Raw genomic sequence first — 17,305 nt, 5'->3', positions numbered from 1 at the left:
AATTACTAAAAGCCTAAAACACACTTCCGTACACTGAGGGAAGGGTCGGCCATCTTTACTCTATGGAAAAAAACCAGAGATAAAAAAGCAAGGGCAAAACACTTTTACTCTCCTTTCAAAAGCATTTCTTTTGAGGATAGTATTGAATAATCCAACACGGCGAAAGCAATAAAACCAAAACCAAGTACTTCACCAATTCGGTAGAAAACTCGAGGTCATAAAGCGAGTGGAATCGACTTGTCGATGAAACCGACAGAGAAGAACTGAGGCTGTTTACATGTATATGCGGTATCTGGCCGATAGTCGGCGCTGGTGGGCACACCCGCTACCTTCATGGCGATCGCTCGCGAGTTTTTGGAATCTGTCGAGCCGTCGGAGACGTCAGCTATTATATATTCACCGGCTAAGTTTAATATTTAAAAATAAAAAATTTTAAATAATTTTTATTTTTCCTAACATACTCACCGAGAACTACTTTTCTTGGAGTCACTTGTGATCCCTCAATCTCGACCAAGGTTTTTCCCGCTGTTACCCCCCCTACTCCGCTCTATATAGGCTTACCCCCGCCGCCAGAGAATGCACCCTGATGGCAGGATTAGGGCAGGTCACTGCATCTCTGGGTCAGCGTCCCCATTAAGTTCGTCGCTTAGCCCAACTTGGCAATGGAAGGATGGCACTCGGGGACGGAAGGGAGGGCCATTACCCGAAAAGTAGTTCTCGGTGAGTATGTTAGGAAAAATAAAAATTATTTAAAATTTTTGATTTGTTCCGACACAAATACTCACCGAGAACTACTTTTCTTGGAGACTTATACTTTAGGAGGCGGGAGTGCAATTCTGCCACTTGACTCGGCACATAGTGCCTAGAGGGCTATGGAATGCGGGGCCTATCTGAGTGCGGAGTGAGGGTAACTGCGGAACCTTACGATATAATCTAAGACTCACCTCTTAAAATTTCTTCTGGCGATTTTTTCCTGATGAAGTCGCGAAGAATTTATTCACCGTTGGGGACATCTTCTGGCCTACCGCTACACAGCTTGGAGGGCGGCAATGACTGTCCCAATGGAGAACCCGTCCAAGGATTTTCTTGAATAATCCTTGAGGTAGTGGGCAGTAAAGGTCGACTGGTGCGACCAAGTGCCTGCTTGCAGGATCTGCCCCACCGCCATGTTTCTCTCAAAGGCCAAGGAGGTGCTCAGACCCCTGATGTCATGGGGGCGGGGAGTGCCTGGCACTGCCATTTTATCCTCTTCATATGTTCTAGCGATGACTTGTCTCAGCCAGAAGGAAATGGTGTTCTTGGAGACTTGTTTCTTATTAACACCTGTGGAAACGAAGAGGTTCTTGGTACCTGGTCGGAGATGAGCTGTCCTTTCCAGGTACTTTCTGAGCGTCCGTACTGGGCATAACTTCAAGTCTTCCGTAATGCCTGTCTTGGGAATGGCCGGAATGAGAAACCTTCAAACCTCGGGTCCCAGACTGCTGGGTTCTGAGTCTTCGCCACAAAGGAGGGTACGAACCTGAAGGACACTTCTTTCCACCCTTTGGAGTGCGCAACGTCGTACGACAGACCATGGATCTCGCCCACTCTCTTAGCCGAAGCTAAGGCTAGCAAGAAGACGGTCTTGAGGGTGAGGTCTTTGTCCCCGATATCTTTCAGGGGTTCAAAGGGAGGACGACTTAGCATCTTCAGGACCTTGGCTAGGTCCCACCTGGGCACTCTCCTAGCTTGAGGAGGGCAGGACTGTTCGAAACTCCTAATCAGCATCGCTATGTGTCTCGAGGTCCCCAGGTCGATGCCTTTCAGGAGGAAGACTTGGCCTAAGGCGGCTCGAACTCCTTTAATGGCTGGGATTGACATTCCTACTTCATCTCTAAGGTACACTAGAAACTCAGCTATGTCCAGGACCGAAGCTTTAAGAGGTCTTATGTGTTTCTCCGAGCACCACTTCGTGAAGGAGGCCCACTTTGCCTGGTATACCACGGTAGAGGATTTCCTCAGGTATAGGGACATTCTCTTAGCTGTGGAGGAGAAGTACCCCTCCTTCTTCAAGAGCCGCTCGATAGTCTCCAGGCGTGAAGGCGACGAGAGAGAGGGTTGTCGTGGAGCCTGAAGAAGTGCGGTTGGTGCAGGAGGTCTGACCTGGCGGGCAGAGGCCAAGGTGGTTGGCTCGCTAGGTCCTTTAGATCCGCGAACCACTCTCTCTCCGGCCACCAGGGCGCTACCAAAGTCATCCTTAGGTTTCGGGAGGCCCTTACTCTGTTGAGTACCTGCCTTATCAGCGTGAAGGGGGGAAAAGCGTACACGTCCAAGTTGTCCCACTTGTGCTGGAAGGCGTCTTCTAGGGCTGCCTTTTGGTCTGGGACCGGGGAGCAATAGACCGGTAGTTGGGCGTTGAGCTTTGTTGCAAAGAGGTCCATCACCGGGGAGCCCCAGCGTTGAATGATGAGTCTGGCTACTTCTGGGTGTAGAGACCACTCTGTCCCCACTATTTGACCCATTCTGCTGAGGCCGTCGGCTAGCACGTTTCTCTTCCCGGGGATGAACCTTGCTAGCAGCACCACTTGCTGCTCGTCCGCCCAATGTAGGATGCTTATGGCGAGGTCGCACAGTTCCTTCGATCTCATGCCCCCTTGCTTCTTTATGTAGGCCACTACCGTGGCGTTGTCGCACATTAACGCCACGGTGTTTCCCTTTAGCCGACTTGCTAAGTGAAGACATGCCTTCTGGACAGCTCTTAGCTCTAGGACATTGATGTGGAGACGCTTTTCGCTCTCCGACCAGGTACCGCTTGCTGTCTCTTCCAGAAGGTGGGCTTGCTGTCTCTTCCAGAAGGTGGGCCCCCCCCCTTGGTTGGAGGCGTCTGTGAACAGGAGGTACTCGGGGGGACAGGACCCGAGGGGCATCCCCTTGAGGGAGTTCGACTGGCAGTGCCACCATTCTAGGGAGATTCTCGTGTCTGGAAGGATTGGAATTAACGCCTTCTGAGAGCCTGTCTGGGACCAGAGGCTCTTGAAGTTCCATTGAATGGGCCTGAGCCTCATCCTCCCTTGGGGAACCAGCTTCTCCAATGAGACCAGGTGACCTATCAGTCTCTGCCAGTCTTTCGCCCTCCTGGAATGTTCTGACAGGAACGGCTGAATGATGCGCTTGAGGTTCCGTATCCTGTCTTCCGAGGGGAAAACCTTCCCCTGCACGGTGTCCAACGTCATCCCCAAGTATCCCATTCTGTTGGATAGTGTTAAGTTCGACTTTTCCAGATTGATTATGATTCCCAGATTCCTGCAGAACTGGAGGAGGTTTCTCCCTTGCTCCTCTAAGAGGGCCTTTGAGTTGGAAAGGAGCAACCAGTCGTCTAGGTATCTGATGAGACGGATACCCCGTTCGTGAGCCCACACTGAGACTGTCGCGAAGACCCTCGTGAACAATTGAGGGGCTGTCGACAGACCGAAGCAAAGGGTCTTGAACTGCAGGATCTGGGAACCCCATTTTACCCGGAGGAACTTCCGACTCGACGGGTGGACAGGGATCTGGAAGTATGCGTCCTTGAGGTCGACCGTCATCATGTAATCTTTCTCCCTCAAGGACATCAGGACGGATTTTGGGGTGTCCATCTTGAAGTCCGTCTTCTTGACGAACTTGTTGAGGGCTGACAGGTCTATCACGGGTCTCCACCCCCCGTTGCTTTCTCTACCAGGAACAGGCGGCTGTAGAAGCCTGGGCCTGGGAGAAGGACCTCTTCCATGGCCCCCTTCTCTAACATGGAGGAAATCTCCTCCTCTTGAAGGGTGGCCCTTTTCATCGGGTCCCTGGGGGCCAACCATTCTGTCTGGCTGGCTGGAATAAGAGGGGGTGGGTCCGCTATGAAGGGGAGCCTGTAGCCTTCTTTCAGGACGGACACCGTCCAAGGATCCGCTCCTTGTGCTTTCCATGCTTGCCAATGAGGTCCGAGGCATCCCCCAACCCGAGGCTTGGGCGTTAGTAGGGGGCCTCTCCCTCTACCTTCTCCTAGAGGGGCGGCCTGATCTGCCTCTCTTCGAGGCGGAGTAACCCGACCTGAAGGAGCTGGAAGAAGCTGGTGCTCCTCTGCGTGAGGGCTGAGGAGTTGTTGTCCAGGAGGAGGAAGGGGCGTCCCTCCTCGAAGTGTTGGGGGCGGCCTGAGGAGTCACGGCGCTATCCGAGGCGGCCCTCCTGTATGGCGGCCTTCTAGATGACGCCTGTCTGGGGACGTTGGCCTCTTTCTTCTTGGACACTTTCTCCATTAGATTTTCCAGCTCTTTTAATGGGAACAGAGACTCACCCCACAAGGGTAGGCTACGAACAGCTCGGGCCTCTCTGTCTGGGATCCTCTTCGACACCTTAGTTAGAAGCGTGTCTCGTTTCCTTAGTACCCAGTTGGCCGTCAGGGCGAGCGCCTGGTACGCTAGAAACTTCAGAGTTTTCCCCCGGAGGTGAGAAGGTCCGTCAGGAGGCTCTGCTGCTCCGGATCTTCGGGGTCTATGGAGGCTTGCACGTTTACTAAAGTGGAGCCCACCAGTCTAGCCATGAGGAGACGTTAACCAGGTCCCTTGACATCTCCTCCATCATGGCGGCTTCCGTAGGAGAGAAGGAAACCGGGGCTGACGCGGCCCTTTCGTCCGAGCCGCCTTGTCCCAGGATGTCCAAGGCTGGGTCCACCCTACAGGGGCCTGGGCGCCGCCCTTCTGGGATGTATACCTTCCCTTGTGCTTTGAGGCCCTGGAGCAGTTTCGAGGCACTCTGGGACTTGGGGGCTTCTGCATTGCTGGCTACCAAGTTGTCTATGTACTCTTGCCCCAGTACTAGGTCTGGGGCAAGAGGAAGGGCCAGAGAGGACTTCGGAAGGGCGTCGTGATGTGTGATTCTCAGGAGGCTTGATCTCCAGGAATTCCCCTTAGGTGCCGAGGGTTCTGAAATCCCATGGTGCCTCCTGATGAGGCCCACCACTCTTCTGCATGCGGAGTCCTCCGACGGGGGGGCTTCTCCGTCAGCCGAGGCCTCGGCCTGGAGTGGGGGCGCCGGGATGCTTGTTCGACAGACCGGTCGTCCCGCCCTTGGGTCCAGGGGGGCCGACCTGTAACCGTAGGGAGCTCCGTAAGAGGGTGGATCTCGCTGCAAGGCGGGTACCACCGGCTCAGGGAGGGCCCTCGGTTGCCCGAAGGCTCTGGAAGCGGAAGTCACGGTCCCGGTGGGCTGACCCGACAACGGGAACCGTTCCTTCTTACTTGATGACCGCACCAGCTGGGCTAGTTCGGTCAGGCTGCCTTCAAAGAAGCGCGTTTCCCCCCGCTGGGCGAGGTGAACCGGAGGCCTCGAGGACTTACGCTTCTGTGAGAGGTCTTTCCTGCGTGGCAGGTCGTGCGGTTCTAGGCTGTGCGTAGGGAGCGGCAGCCTAGACGCACGTTCACTGGAACGAGGGTCTGGAGAGTGGAGCCTCTTAGACTCTCCTGAAGGGACGTAGACCCAGGCGCCGCCTGGAGAGACATTTCTCCTATACTTACGGGAATGGGAGCGGGAGCGCTTCTTGTTAGGTTGCGACCTTGACCTGGAGCGGGAATGATCGCTTTCGGACAGCTCCCTTTTCCTGCGTCGTTTCCCCCTGACTTCTTCCTCGGAGGATGAGGCTACCTCTGACGAGTCCGACGGCGCCACGTTCCTCGTGTAACGGCTGCTCGCGTGATCCGCGGGGTAAGTTCCTCGCCGCCGGACGTCCGAGATCGAATGCTGGAGGAAGTCCTCGGGAACCGCCGTGGAGATTGTCGGCACAGAGTCTAATCTATCCATGCCAGGGGGCCAGGGGTCTAGGGTCACATCCATTCTTAGCGGTGACCTCCCTGGCGTCTTCGGCAACTTCCACCCGAAGGCATCGCTACTCGGGCGGCGAACTCTAGTTTGGCTGTCCCCTGGCGGGGGAGAGCCTGACGCACCGGCCCACGAGGGCGGAGGAGACTCTGAAACAACAACACTGCCCCATACGGGGTCTTCAGAGGACGCGTGGTCCCCCACCACAAGGCCTGATTCACCTGAAGCACTACCGGACCCTTCGTTAGCCCTAGAGGGGCCTGCCCTTGGTTCTTCCCTTGCACTGGGAAGGACGCCTTGACTATCCACAACACTGGGGGCTTCCTGCCCTCTCCTCTGCGAAGGAGACGGAGAAGCCGAGGCTTCGTCGGACCGATCACTGGCCGACGGTAACGAAGAAACGACACTAATCTTCCTGGGGGAACGCTTAGAAGATTTCTTCTTTTTGGTACCATAGCGTACCCACTGGATATCATCCCAACTTACGCACTCCGGACACGTGTCCGCGGAGGAGCAAACTTTCCCCCTACACGTGGAACAAAGGGAGTGAGGGTCTACTTCTGGCTTAGAGAGAAAAGCCCCACACGACTTTCCGGCTGTAGGTCCAGGGCAACGGCGCACATGCTCCATCGTTAGCACACGAATGGCACAACACTAGTGAGCTATAAGTACACTGGGATATATACAGGGAGAACGCACTGTAACACTTGCGAATAACGCACTACGCAAAAAACACAAGTCCCCACGCTGGAAACACGTGGAACACAAACGCGCCAAAGGATCGAGAGAGACGAAAGTGAGCTGTGTACTGCTCACGACCAAGGAACTTAATGGGGACGCTGACCCAGATATGCAGTGACCTGCCCTAATCCTGCCCTCAGGGCGCATTCTCTGGCGGCGGGGGTAAGCCTATATAGAGCGGAGTAGGGGGGGTAACGGCGGGAAAAACCTTGGTCGAGATTGAGGGATCACAAGTGACTCCAAGAAAAGTAGTTCTCGGTGAGTATTTGTGTCGGAACAAAATATATTTATATATAATGTAATTTTTTAAGGAAATGGTAATTTTTCGGTTAATATATGATACTCTAATTTCTGGCAAAACTGGAATTCGCTATAAAAAATAGATGAGCGCTAGTTTGGTATTTTTCTCTATATGTTTAATAGGGGCTGGGGCATAATAACTTACATATCAGTCTATTAAAATGTGAAGTATGTTTTTCACTTTAAGTCCATTGTTTACATCTGAGAGACTGAAGGGGACTTATTGCGCATGCATTTATTCCCATGGTTTGGGGAGCTTTCTGTGCATTTACGATGACGTATTTTTCAGGAGGTTTTTTAAACCAATTAACAGCTTACAAGTACTTCTTCATAAGTTCCCGGATGTTGTTCTAAACAGCCATTTTTTTCCCACCTTCGCCTTCAGTTTTAAGTTAGCCACCATCTCATAAAGATGTCTCGAAGAGTGAACTTAAGGGAAGCACATCTATCTATTTTGAAATTTAGTGTAATTTCGTTTATGTCGGCAATTGATTATGATGGAAATGCTCTTCGTTAAGTGTAAAGCTACCGTTACTCATGTGAAATTAAAAAATAACAGCGAAATATGGCCTCAAACATCTGAATCTGACTTAATTTTCAGGGAAGGCCAGAACATTTTCTACTGCAAAACATTTGTAAAGATTGCCAAGAAAAAACAAGGCGATGATGAAATTAAAGAAATGAATGACTTACTTTTATGATCGGCGTTTCTTCTTGGTTTTAGATACCTTAGCTTGGGTATTGCAGTAATATACGTGAATGTCTTTCCTGTGCGATAGGAAAGAACGGTACTTGGGGCACTGTAAACGTTGAGGTATTACATTGTGTGATTTAAGGAAATTATCAACATTGGATGACATATCAAAAAAATCACCATGAAATTTAGCAAATGGTTTTAAGCATGGAATACTGCAGCCGTTACAAGTTTCTATAACTTCCTCCATCGCAGAACACGAAAAAAAAAATCTCACTTGAAAAAACGAACACCTGACTAGGACAAAGGTTTCCAGGGAAAAGGATTTGGTGTAAGGGGAATGAATAGACCACTTGAAGAGATAAGGGAAGGGGGTAAGGAAATATTAACCACCACCCCCTTGTGCAAACTTTACATACATATGGGTTCGTGATTGGTTAACGGGAAAACAACGGAGTCTAGAGGTAAAACATGAATGAACTAGAATGGGAAACTTGTCCAGAGCAAGTATTTATGTGAAATCGGGGTGTGACAAGGTAATAACAAAATGAATAAAAGTAATATAGGAAGGTAAAATGGAATGTATGAAAAATATTTAATGGGAATATAAAATGGGGTGATTTTATAAGGTATCGGATAATAAAACGTGTAATAATGGGGTCAATCGTAATATGTATACGAGGGTATTACATAAAAGGAATGGTATAGGCCTAGTTGAATTGGATCAAGTAATAGACTTGAACAAAGTTGGTGGAAAAGACGAAGTTACATTTCACGATTAGAGAAGCAGAAATCCTATTGGTGGAGGTGGAGTCTCTGCGTAGGGAGGCGGGGTTTTTGCGCAAAGGTCGAAACCTGTTATGTACAAACGAACGAACGGGAGCGACTACAACCAGCAAGTAGAATGAGAAAAATTAAATGAAAAACACTGATAATGTTAGCATGTTACACTAACATTGCCACAGATCTACATCACACGTTGGCAGCTCTGGTTATCGTATTTTTTCATGAGACTTAAACTTTGCAACAGTGCCTCCAAAGTTTATCCACTTATACTGTTTTGCCTTTTTCTCCGTTTATTATACATCCAAGAAGGTAATGTATAGAGAAGAAAAGGCTTGTTTTACCATTATATATCGTCCCTGGGTATTTATAATATTCTGAAGTTTATATTCTACACAAGTTTCTGATAAAGTTGAAAATAAGGTGGCCGCCATCGTACACACATCCCAATATATATATATATATATATATATATATATATATATATATATATATATATATATATGTGTGTGTGTGTGTGTGATAAAATTATATACATATGGTAAAATTAGGGGTAGTTTACTGAATTACAGATTCTCGTTTCGAACACAAAATACATGTGTATATTATATATAAAATACATGTGTATATATATATGTATGTATATTATATATATATAATATTCAAGATTAAAGTAAAGGTGTCAGGTTCCAGTTTCATCAGAATAGATGCTCACCAGACTGTCAGCCGAGTAAACCCAACCCCCATACTTTGGTGCCTATCCACAACAGTGGCCTCCCCAGTACACAACTTTTAAACTCACGGTCCCCCAGCTGGGATCGATCTGCTGCCATGCATATGCTAGGCGAATACAAAAAACGGCAAGAAATTACATAACGTCCTTTATAATATATCATTAACGGTTATATATATGAGTCAGAGTAATATATTCGTTAAAATCTATCCAAATCCTAAAAATATAATGAATTTAAGAATTCCATTAGACATTTATCGACCGTAAATGTAAAAGTTCCTTTTACGGCCATTGAGTAAAATATTTAGACGAAATAAAAACCGAATTATATCAAACCGACCTTCAATTTCTTCGAGGAAAAATGGCAACGGGATAAAAATCTAAAAGATTTTTAAAAAATTAGACAAATCTTTATCAGGTACTTACATGGTTAATTATTTCGCCCAGCAGGATAAACAAAGTGTATAAGTGAACAAAATTGCCACCATTATAATCATTTAAGAATTCAGATAAGATATTTCAAACTAAAAATCAAATGAAATAAAGCATCTCTAAACCAACACTAAACATACGATGCTCTTTTGTTTTAAAACTTCATATACTCTTTTATTTATTCCTTTATTTCAATGAGAGTTATTAGTGGAAATTTACGATAAACAAAATTATATAATTTAATATCATGATATGTAAAATATATATAGATTAAATTAATGTATCTAAATAAATAGATTGGTATATAGAAAGTGAATTATAGATCCGATGCTCTTTTATTTCCCTAACGTCATATACAGTGCTGTTTTCTTTCTTTCAATGAGAGATGTTAGTGGAAATTAATGAAAAACAATTAAATACATTTACTCTGATATTATAACATCTAGAATATATATAGATTGAATTTAATATCCAAATAAATTCATTTTGTATTTCGATAGTGAATTATATACTCAAAAGTATGTGAATGAACCGGAAGGTCAGGTGGTACAAAGTACAATGTACACATTACACTTTTACTCATTTCCATGATAATTTTTATATGTTGAATAGAAGTAAAATATTAAATGAATTTAAAAAATCACATTAATCTGAATAATAATTATGATTAAATGCATCAAGGTTGAATTTGTTAAACCATATAGAACTATTAGTGGAGGAACTCTTTGAGTAACTTGTTATCTCAATATTTTCGAAGAGCTAATTTGCTAAAATTTATTATTTATGTTTTGTTATATATAAAAGTATGTGATTATAAGGCAATATTCCATATAACGAAGAGAATGACTGAAATCAATAGTTATTGTAAGTAAAGAGCTTCCGTGTCTATTCCTACATGGGAGAGAGGTTCCCCGTATGTAATATGGCGTCGCAATGTTAACGTTTTGAAGGAGCAACTGCTTGGGTGGTTTTCTGCAGGATTTGCCCGCAACCTATACGAGCCTCACAAGTTTTCCTCCTAGTATTGCATTAATGGTAATGCATGCGAGGAAACTACCACGTATTAGCGATGGGTAAGTGTCTCTCAACGCCTCGAAATCAGGAATGTTTATTTGCGGTTCCCCCTCAGAAAGGGATGTCTGTCTCTGCCCGCCATTTGTTTGTTAAGACTTAATGCCCTGCCACTCCTTTTTTCAGTCTCGCTCCCCCCACACCTCTCGCCGGCTTATTTAGCCGGCTACCCAAGGCATCTACTAATGGCCGACTTGTATCTTTGCAGGTTCAATGAAAAGCATCAAACCCACGGCTATGAGGTGAGAACAAGAAGGAACGCCTGAGAGGGGCCCCCTCCCCGACTTTGCCTCGTCTTCCTTCGTCTTTTTCTCTGGCATTTTACATTCCGGGGGTCCTTGGGATCCTTCCAAGGGCCCCGCGATGCTTTCCAAGGGATTGCTCATGCTGTTTTGCCATTATTTGCCCCGTCGGAGGCGCCCCTCCGCGGGCCACTGAATTTTTCTCATTGTTACTCGTAAAATCGGAGATAAATATAGATCCATTTCGTAGGTGTCTTATTTATTTAATTGTGGGATTAATTTAATTTATTCATTATTGATTTTAATCTAATCTACCTTAGGCCAATTCTATTTCATCTGCCTAATAATTTTGACAGCCATTTAAGACTTATCAGTGACATAAGACACATTGCTAATTACTCCAGGGTATTCTATATTAATTTTCCTTATTGCTTTACGGTATTACAAAAAATTTAATTATCATCAATATATTGTTTAAACAAAAGCTCGATACCAAGGCATAATCTAGGCTAGGTTGTGCGTTCCAGCCGACTTAGTTCCGCGAGTCAGACCAAGCCTTCGATTATTATAGTATATATTTTAAAATCTATATCATTAAAGCCAGTTATATTACCTGATATGCTTAAGAATTTCCATACATACCTGATAAAGTATCTTGTTACAGTCGAACCCCAAACGAAAGCAGGTTAATGCCCGAACCGTTAAGTTGGGTAGGTAATGGCAAATATGTATGACTAAAATCCTATTTTCCCTCTCCTACCACCCTCCTTTCGCTCCCCTCCCCCTCTTGGCATTCCCACTTTTATTGACTTTCGTATGTGATGTAAGCGAAGATGTAAGTACAAGTTTACCGTTTGTTTATTCAGGAGTTTTGTGTATTCATCTGTTTCTGCTTAGAGAGGTGTGAAGCTTCGCTGTAAGTCGAAGAATTTGTTGCCTTAGGAGTGTTAGACGTAGGGATTAGTATAGCCTGTAGATAGTATTTTGTACTGAAAGAATTCTATGATTACGGTGAATTTCTTGTGAGGTTATTCCTAGGGTTGTTAATTTTAAAAATTTCTTTATCTAGAGTAGAATAGCCGAGACGTATGGTAGCGATTTTGACAGTTCTGTTTCCTACCCATAGTATGACGAGTCAAACGGTAAAATGCTCTTTTGTCTAACATTGCTATTATTATTTCCGGGGTGTATGTATGAAAGCGGCCAGCTGTAGGTATGATTATGGCCGACTTAGAATACTGGAGTGTAAGGTGTCCGTTAGGTAAGAACACGGCTTCTAGGTTGGATTAGGGGGGAAAGGTTAGGTTAATCGATGTCCATTTTTCATGAATGTGGAAGGAACTGGCCGGTGATATAAACAGGCTCCTTAGAATTTTTTATAATTTGATGGTAGATATCCGATATCTTTAACTCTCGTCTGGTATTTAATAATTGCAAAATGTCTTATCCACAGAAGAATAGTTGTCATACGGTAGTGATTTTGACCCCTCCCCCTGGCCATAATATGACAAGTAAAACAGTAAGATGTTTTTTTGTGGAACATTCCTAATATTACTTTGAATTTTGTTAATTTGTTGGTAAATATGCGTTTCCTTTTTAACTCTCATTTGGTATTTTCCATTTGTGAAATGTCTCTTTAATTTTCTTATACTTTCAAGCTTTTGAAACCTTTACTTTTGAATTTGATATCCTTAAAGAAAGCAGTCAAGTAATTTTATCAAATTTGTGACAGTAATTGGTAACAAGTTGGCGTCAATCTAAGGAATCCATACATATTAGCCTCTTGCGTTCATGTCCTGCTCTTGTGGTGAGGTATTCTCGACTTGATATGCAACGTGTGTGGTACTGGAAAGTATACATATCGCCTTTAAACCTTACTTGAATTTTGTTTTTTGTTAAAGTAATATTGATCTTTTAATTATTGTTGACAAACCAGACGATTGTATATACAAATTTAATCTGTTGTTCATAGTGCTTCTCTTTTTTATTGAGAATCATTAAATTAATTTGACCATGCTTTGACAGCGAAATATTTTAGTGCTTGACGCATACCGAGCCCAAAAATTTATCTCCAGAGTACAATCTAGTTTTTTGCCGGATAAGAACGGTTAATGCACAAATACATTTATATTCGCATATTTTCATAATTTCCCATGGATCTTGTGATATATGCGCTCAGGTTCTGAAAATTTGAGACGTAATAGATTAATGTCAGGGATAGGATTGTTATTTCATGAAGTTTAGTGGCTGTATAGATCAATGTCAATGATAGGATTGTTATTTCACATAGTTTAGTGGCTATATAGATCAATGTCAAGGATAGGATTGTTATTTCACAAAATTTAGTGGCTGTATAGATCAATGTCAATGATAGGATTGTTATTTCACATAGTTTAGTGGCTATATAGATCAATGTCAAGGATAGGATTGTTATTTCACAAAATTTAGTGGCTGTATAGATCAATGTCAATGATAGGATTGTTATTTCACATAGTTTAGTGGCTATATAGATCAATGTCAAGGATAGGATTGTTATTTCACAAAATTTAGTGGCTGTATAGATCAATGTCAATGATAGGATTGTTATTTCACATAGTTTAGTGGCTATATAGATCAATGTCAAGGATAGGATTGTTATTTCACAAAATTTAGTGGCTGTATAGATCAATGTCAGTGATAGGATTGTTATTTCACATAGTTTAGTGGCTGTATAGATCAATGTCGGTGATAGGATTGTTATTTCACATAGTTTAGTGGCTGTATATATCAATGTCAGTGATATGATTGTTATTTCACAAAATTTAGTGGCTGTATAGATCATTGTCAGTGATAGGATTGTTATTTCATGTAGTTTAGTGGCTGTATAGATCAATGTCAAGATAGGATTGTTATTTCACAAAATTTAGTGGCTGTATAGATCAATGTCAATGATAGGATTGTTATTTCACATAGTTTAGTGGCTATATAGATCAATGTCAAGGATAGGATTGTTATTTCACAAAATTTAGTGGCTGTATAGATCAATGTCAATGATAGGATTGTTATTTCACATAGTTTAGTGGCTATATAGATCAATGTCAAGGATAGGATTGTTATTTCACAAAATTTAGTGGCTGTATAGATCAATGTCAATGATAGGATTGTTATTTCACATAGTTTAGTGGCTATATAGATCAATGTCAAGGATAGGATTGTTATTTCACAAAATTTAGTGGCTGTATAGATCAATGTCAGTGATAGGATTGTTATTTCACATAGTTTAGTGGCTGTATAGATCAATGTCAAGGATAGGATTGTTATTTCATGAAGTTTAGTGGCTGTATAGATCAATGTCAATGATAGGATTGTTATTTCATGAAGTTTAGTGGCTGTATAGATCAATGTCAATGATAGGATTGTTATTTCATGAAGTTTAGTGGCTGTATAGATCAATGTCAATGATAGGATTGTTATTTCATGAAGTTTAGTGGCTGTATAGATCAATGTCAATGATAGGATTGTTATTTCATGAAGTTTAGTGGCTGTATAGATCAATGTCAATGATAGGATTGTTATTTCACATAGTTTAGTGGCTGTATAGATCAATGTCAAGGATAGGATTGTTATTTCACAAAATTTAGTGGCTGTATAGATCAATGTCAGTGATAGGATTGTTATTTCACATAGTTTAGTGGCTGTATAGATCAATGTCGGTGATAGGATTGTTATTTCACATAGTTTATTGGCTGTATATATCAATGTCAGTGATATGATTGTTATTTCACAAAATTTAGTGGCTGTATAGATCATTGTCAGTGATAGGATTGTTATTTCATGTAGTTTAGTGGCTGTATAGATCAATGTCAATGATAGGATTGTTATTTCTCATAGTTTAATGGCTGTATAGATCAATGTCAAGGATAGGATTGTTATTTCACAAAGTTTAGTGGCTGTATAGATCAATGTCAAGGATAGGATTGTTATTTCACAAAGTTTAGTGGCTATATAGATCAATGTCAATGATAGGATTGTTATTTCATGAAGTTTAGTGGCTGTATCGATCAATGTCAGTGATAGGATTGTTATTTCATGAAGTTTAGTGGCTGTATAGATCAATGTCAATGATAGGATTGTTATTTCACGAAATTTAGTGGCTGTATAGATCAATGTCAGTGATAGGATTGTTATTTCACATAGTTTAGTGGCTATATAGATCAATGTCAGTGATAGGATTGTTATTTCACATAGTTTAGTGGCTGTATAGATCAATGTCAAGGATAGGATTGTTATTTCACAAAGTTTAGTGGCTGTATAGATCAATGTCAATGATAGGATGGTTATTTCACAAAATTTAGTGGCTGTATAGATCAATATCAATGATTCGATTGTTATTTCACGAAATTTAGTGGCTGTATAGATCAATATCAATGATAGGATTGTTATTTCACATAGTTTAGTGGCTATATAGATCAATGTCAAGGATAGGATTGTTATTTCACGTAGTTTAGTGGCTATATAGATCAATGTCAAGGATAGGATTGTTATTTCACAAAGTTTAGTGGCTGTATAGATCAATGTCAATGATAGGATTGTTATTTCACGAAATTTAGTGGCTGTATAGATCAATGTCAATGATAGGATTGTTATTTCACATAGTTTAGTGGCTATATAGATCAATGTCAAGGATAGGATTGTTATTTCATATAGTTTAGTGGCTGTATAGATCAATGTCAAGGATAGGATTGTTATTTCACATAGTTTAGTGGCTGTATAGATCAATGTCAGTGATAGGATTGTTATTTCACAAAGTTTAGTGGCTGTATAGATCAATGTCAGTGATAGGATTGTTATTTCACATAGTTTAGTGGCTATATAGATCAATGTCAGTGATAGGATTGTTATTTCACAAAGTTTAGTGGCTGTATAGATCAATGTCAAGGATAGGATTGTTATTTCACATAGTTTAGTGGCTGTATAGATCAATGTCAAGGATAGGATTGTTATTTCACATAGTTTAGTGGCTGTATAGATCAATGTCAAGGATAGGATTGTTATTTCACGAAATTTAGTGGCTGTATAGATCAATGTCAGTGATAGGATTGTTATTTCTCATAGTTTAGTGGCTGTATAGATCAATGTCAATGATAGGATTGTTATTTCACATAGTTTAGTGGCTATATAGATCAATGTCAGTGATAGGATTGTTATTTCACAAAGTTTAGTGGCTGTATAGATCAATGTCAAGGATAGGATTGTTATTTCACGAAATTTAGTGGCTGTATAGATCAATGTCAATGATAGGATTGTTATTTCATGAAGTTTAGTGGCTGTATAGATAAATGTCAATGATAGGATTGTTATTTCACCAAGTTTAGTGGCTGTATAGATCAATGTCAATGATAGGATTGTTATTTCACATAGTTTAGTGGCTATATAGATTAATGTCAGTGATAGGATTGTTATTTCACAAAGTTTAGTGGCTGTATAGATCAATGTCAATGATAGGATTGTTATTTCACATAGTTTAGTGGCTATATAGATTAATGTCAGTGATAGGATTGTTATTTCACAAAGTTTAGTGGCTGTATAGATCAATGTCAATGATAGGATTGTTATTTCACATTGTTTAGTGGCTATATAGATCAATGTTAAGGATAGGATTATTATTTCACAAAGTTTAGTGGCTGTATAGATCAATGTCAGTGATAGGATTGTTATTTCACATTGTTTAGTGGCTATATAGATCAATGTCAAGGATAGGATTGTTATTTCACAAAGTTTAGTGGCTGTATAGATCAATGTCAGTGATAGGATTGTTATTTCACAAAGTTTAGTGGCTGTATAGATCAATGTCAATGATAGGATTGTTATTTCACATAGTTTAGTGGCTGTATAGATCAATGTCAGTGATAGGATTGTTATTTCACAAAGTTTAGTGGCTGTATAGATCAATGTCAATGATAGGATTGTTATTTCACATTGTTTAGTGGCTATATAGATCAATGTCAAGGATAGGATTGTTATTTCACAAAGTTTAGTGGCTGTATAGATCAATGTCAGTGATAGGATTGTTATTTCACATTGTTTAGTGGCTGTATAGATCAATGTCAAGGATAGGATTGTTATTTCACATAGTTTAGTGGCTGTATAGATCAATGTCAAGGATAGGATTGTTATTTCACATAGTTTAGTGGATTTATAGATCAATGTCAAGGATAGGATTGTTATTTCATGTAGTTTAGTGGCTGTATAGATCAATGTCTGATAGGATTGTTATTTCACATAGTTTAGTGGCTGTATAGATCAATGTCAATGATAGGATTGTTATTTCACATAGTTTAGTGGCTGTATATCAATATCAGTGATAGGATTGTTATTTCACAAAGTTTAGTGGCTGTATAGATCAATGTCAGTGATAGGATTGTTATTTCATGTAGTTTAGTGGCTGTATAGATCAATGTCAAGGATAGGATTGTTATTTCACGAAATTTAGTGGCTGTATAGATCAAT

General features: G+C 41.9%; 2 protein-coding genes across 10 annotated transcripts in view; one reads left to right on the top strand and one right to left on the bottom strand.

Moving 5' to 3' along the window:
• The window catches only part of LOC137624298 (tRNA (cytosine(38)-C(5))-methyltransferase-like), a 61,632-nt gene extending 51,995 nt beyond the window's left edge, over positions 1 to 9,637 (bottom strand). For 2 of the 4 annotated variants that reach the window (XM_068354872.1, XM_068354874.1), the window contains exon 1: positions 9,498 to 9,637. The gene's annotated coding sequence lies outside the window, so the exon portion shown is untranslated. Of the gene's footprint in view, positions 1 to 9,053; positions 9,179 to 9,497 lie in introns of those variants that run through there. The other 2 variants (XM_068354873.1, XM_068354875.1) reach the window with 1 other exon arrangement.
• Positions 9,638 to 10,392: 755 nt separating this feature from the next.
• LOC137624294 (WW domain-containing adapter protein with coiled-coil homolog) overlaps positions 10,393 to 17,305 on the top strand; it is a 61,723-nt gene continuing 54,810 nt past the window's right edge. For 2 of the 6 annotated variants that reach the window (XM_068354866.1, XM_068354865.1), the window contains exons 1-2: positions 10,394 to 10,576; positions 10,783 to 10,816. In XM_068354866.1, coding sequence (XP_068210967.1) covers positions 10,536 to 10,576; positions 10,783 to 10,816 — 75 coding nt within the window. In that variant the 5' untranslated portion in view covers positions 10,394 to 10,535. Of the gene's footprint in view, positions 10,577 to 10,782; positions 10,817 to 17,305 lie in introns of all 6 variants that reach the window. The other 4 variants (XM_068354862.1, XM_068354864.1, XM_068354863.1 and 1 more) reach the window with 3 other exon arrangements.

Source organism: Palaemon carinicauda, chromosome 31 (genome assembly GCF_036898095.1).
Source record: "Palaemon carinicauda isolate YSFRI2023 chromosome 31, ASM3689809v2, whole genome shotgun sequence".
In the NCBI taxonomy this organism is placed as follows: Eukaryota; Metazoa; Arthropoda; class Malacostraca; order Decapoda; family Palaemonidae; genus Palaemon; species Palaemon carinicauda.
This window is presented reverse-complemented; position numbering and strand designations above follow the sequence as displayed.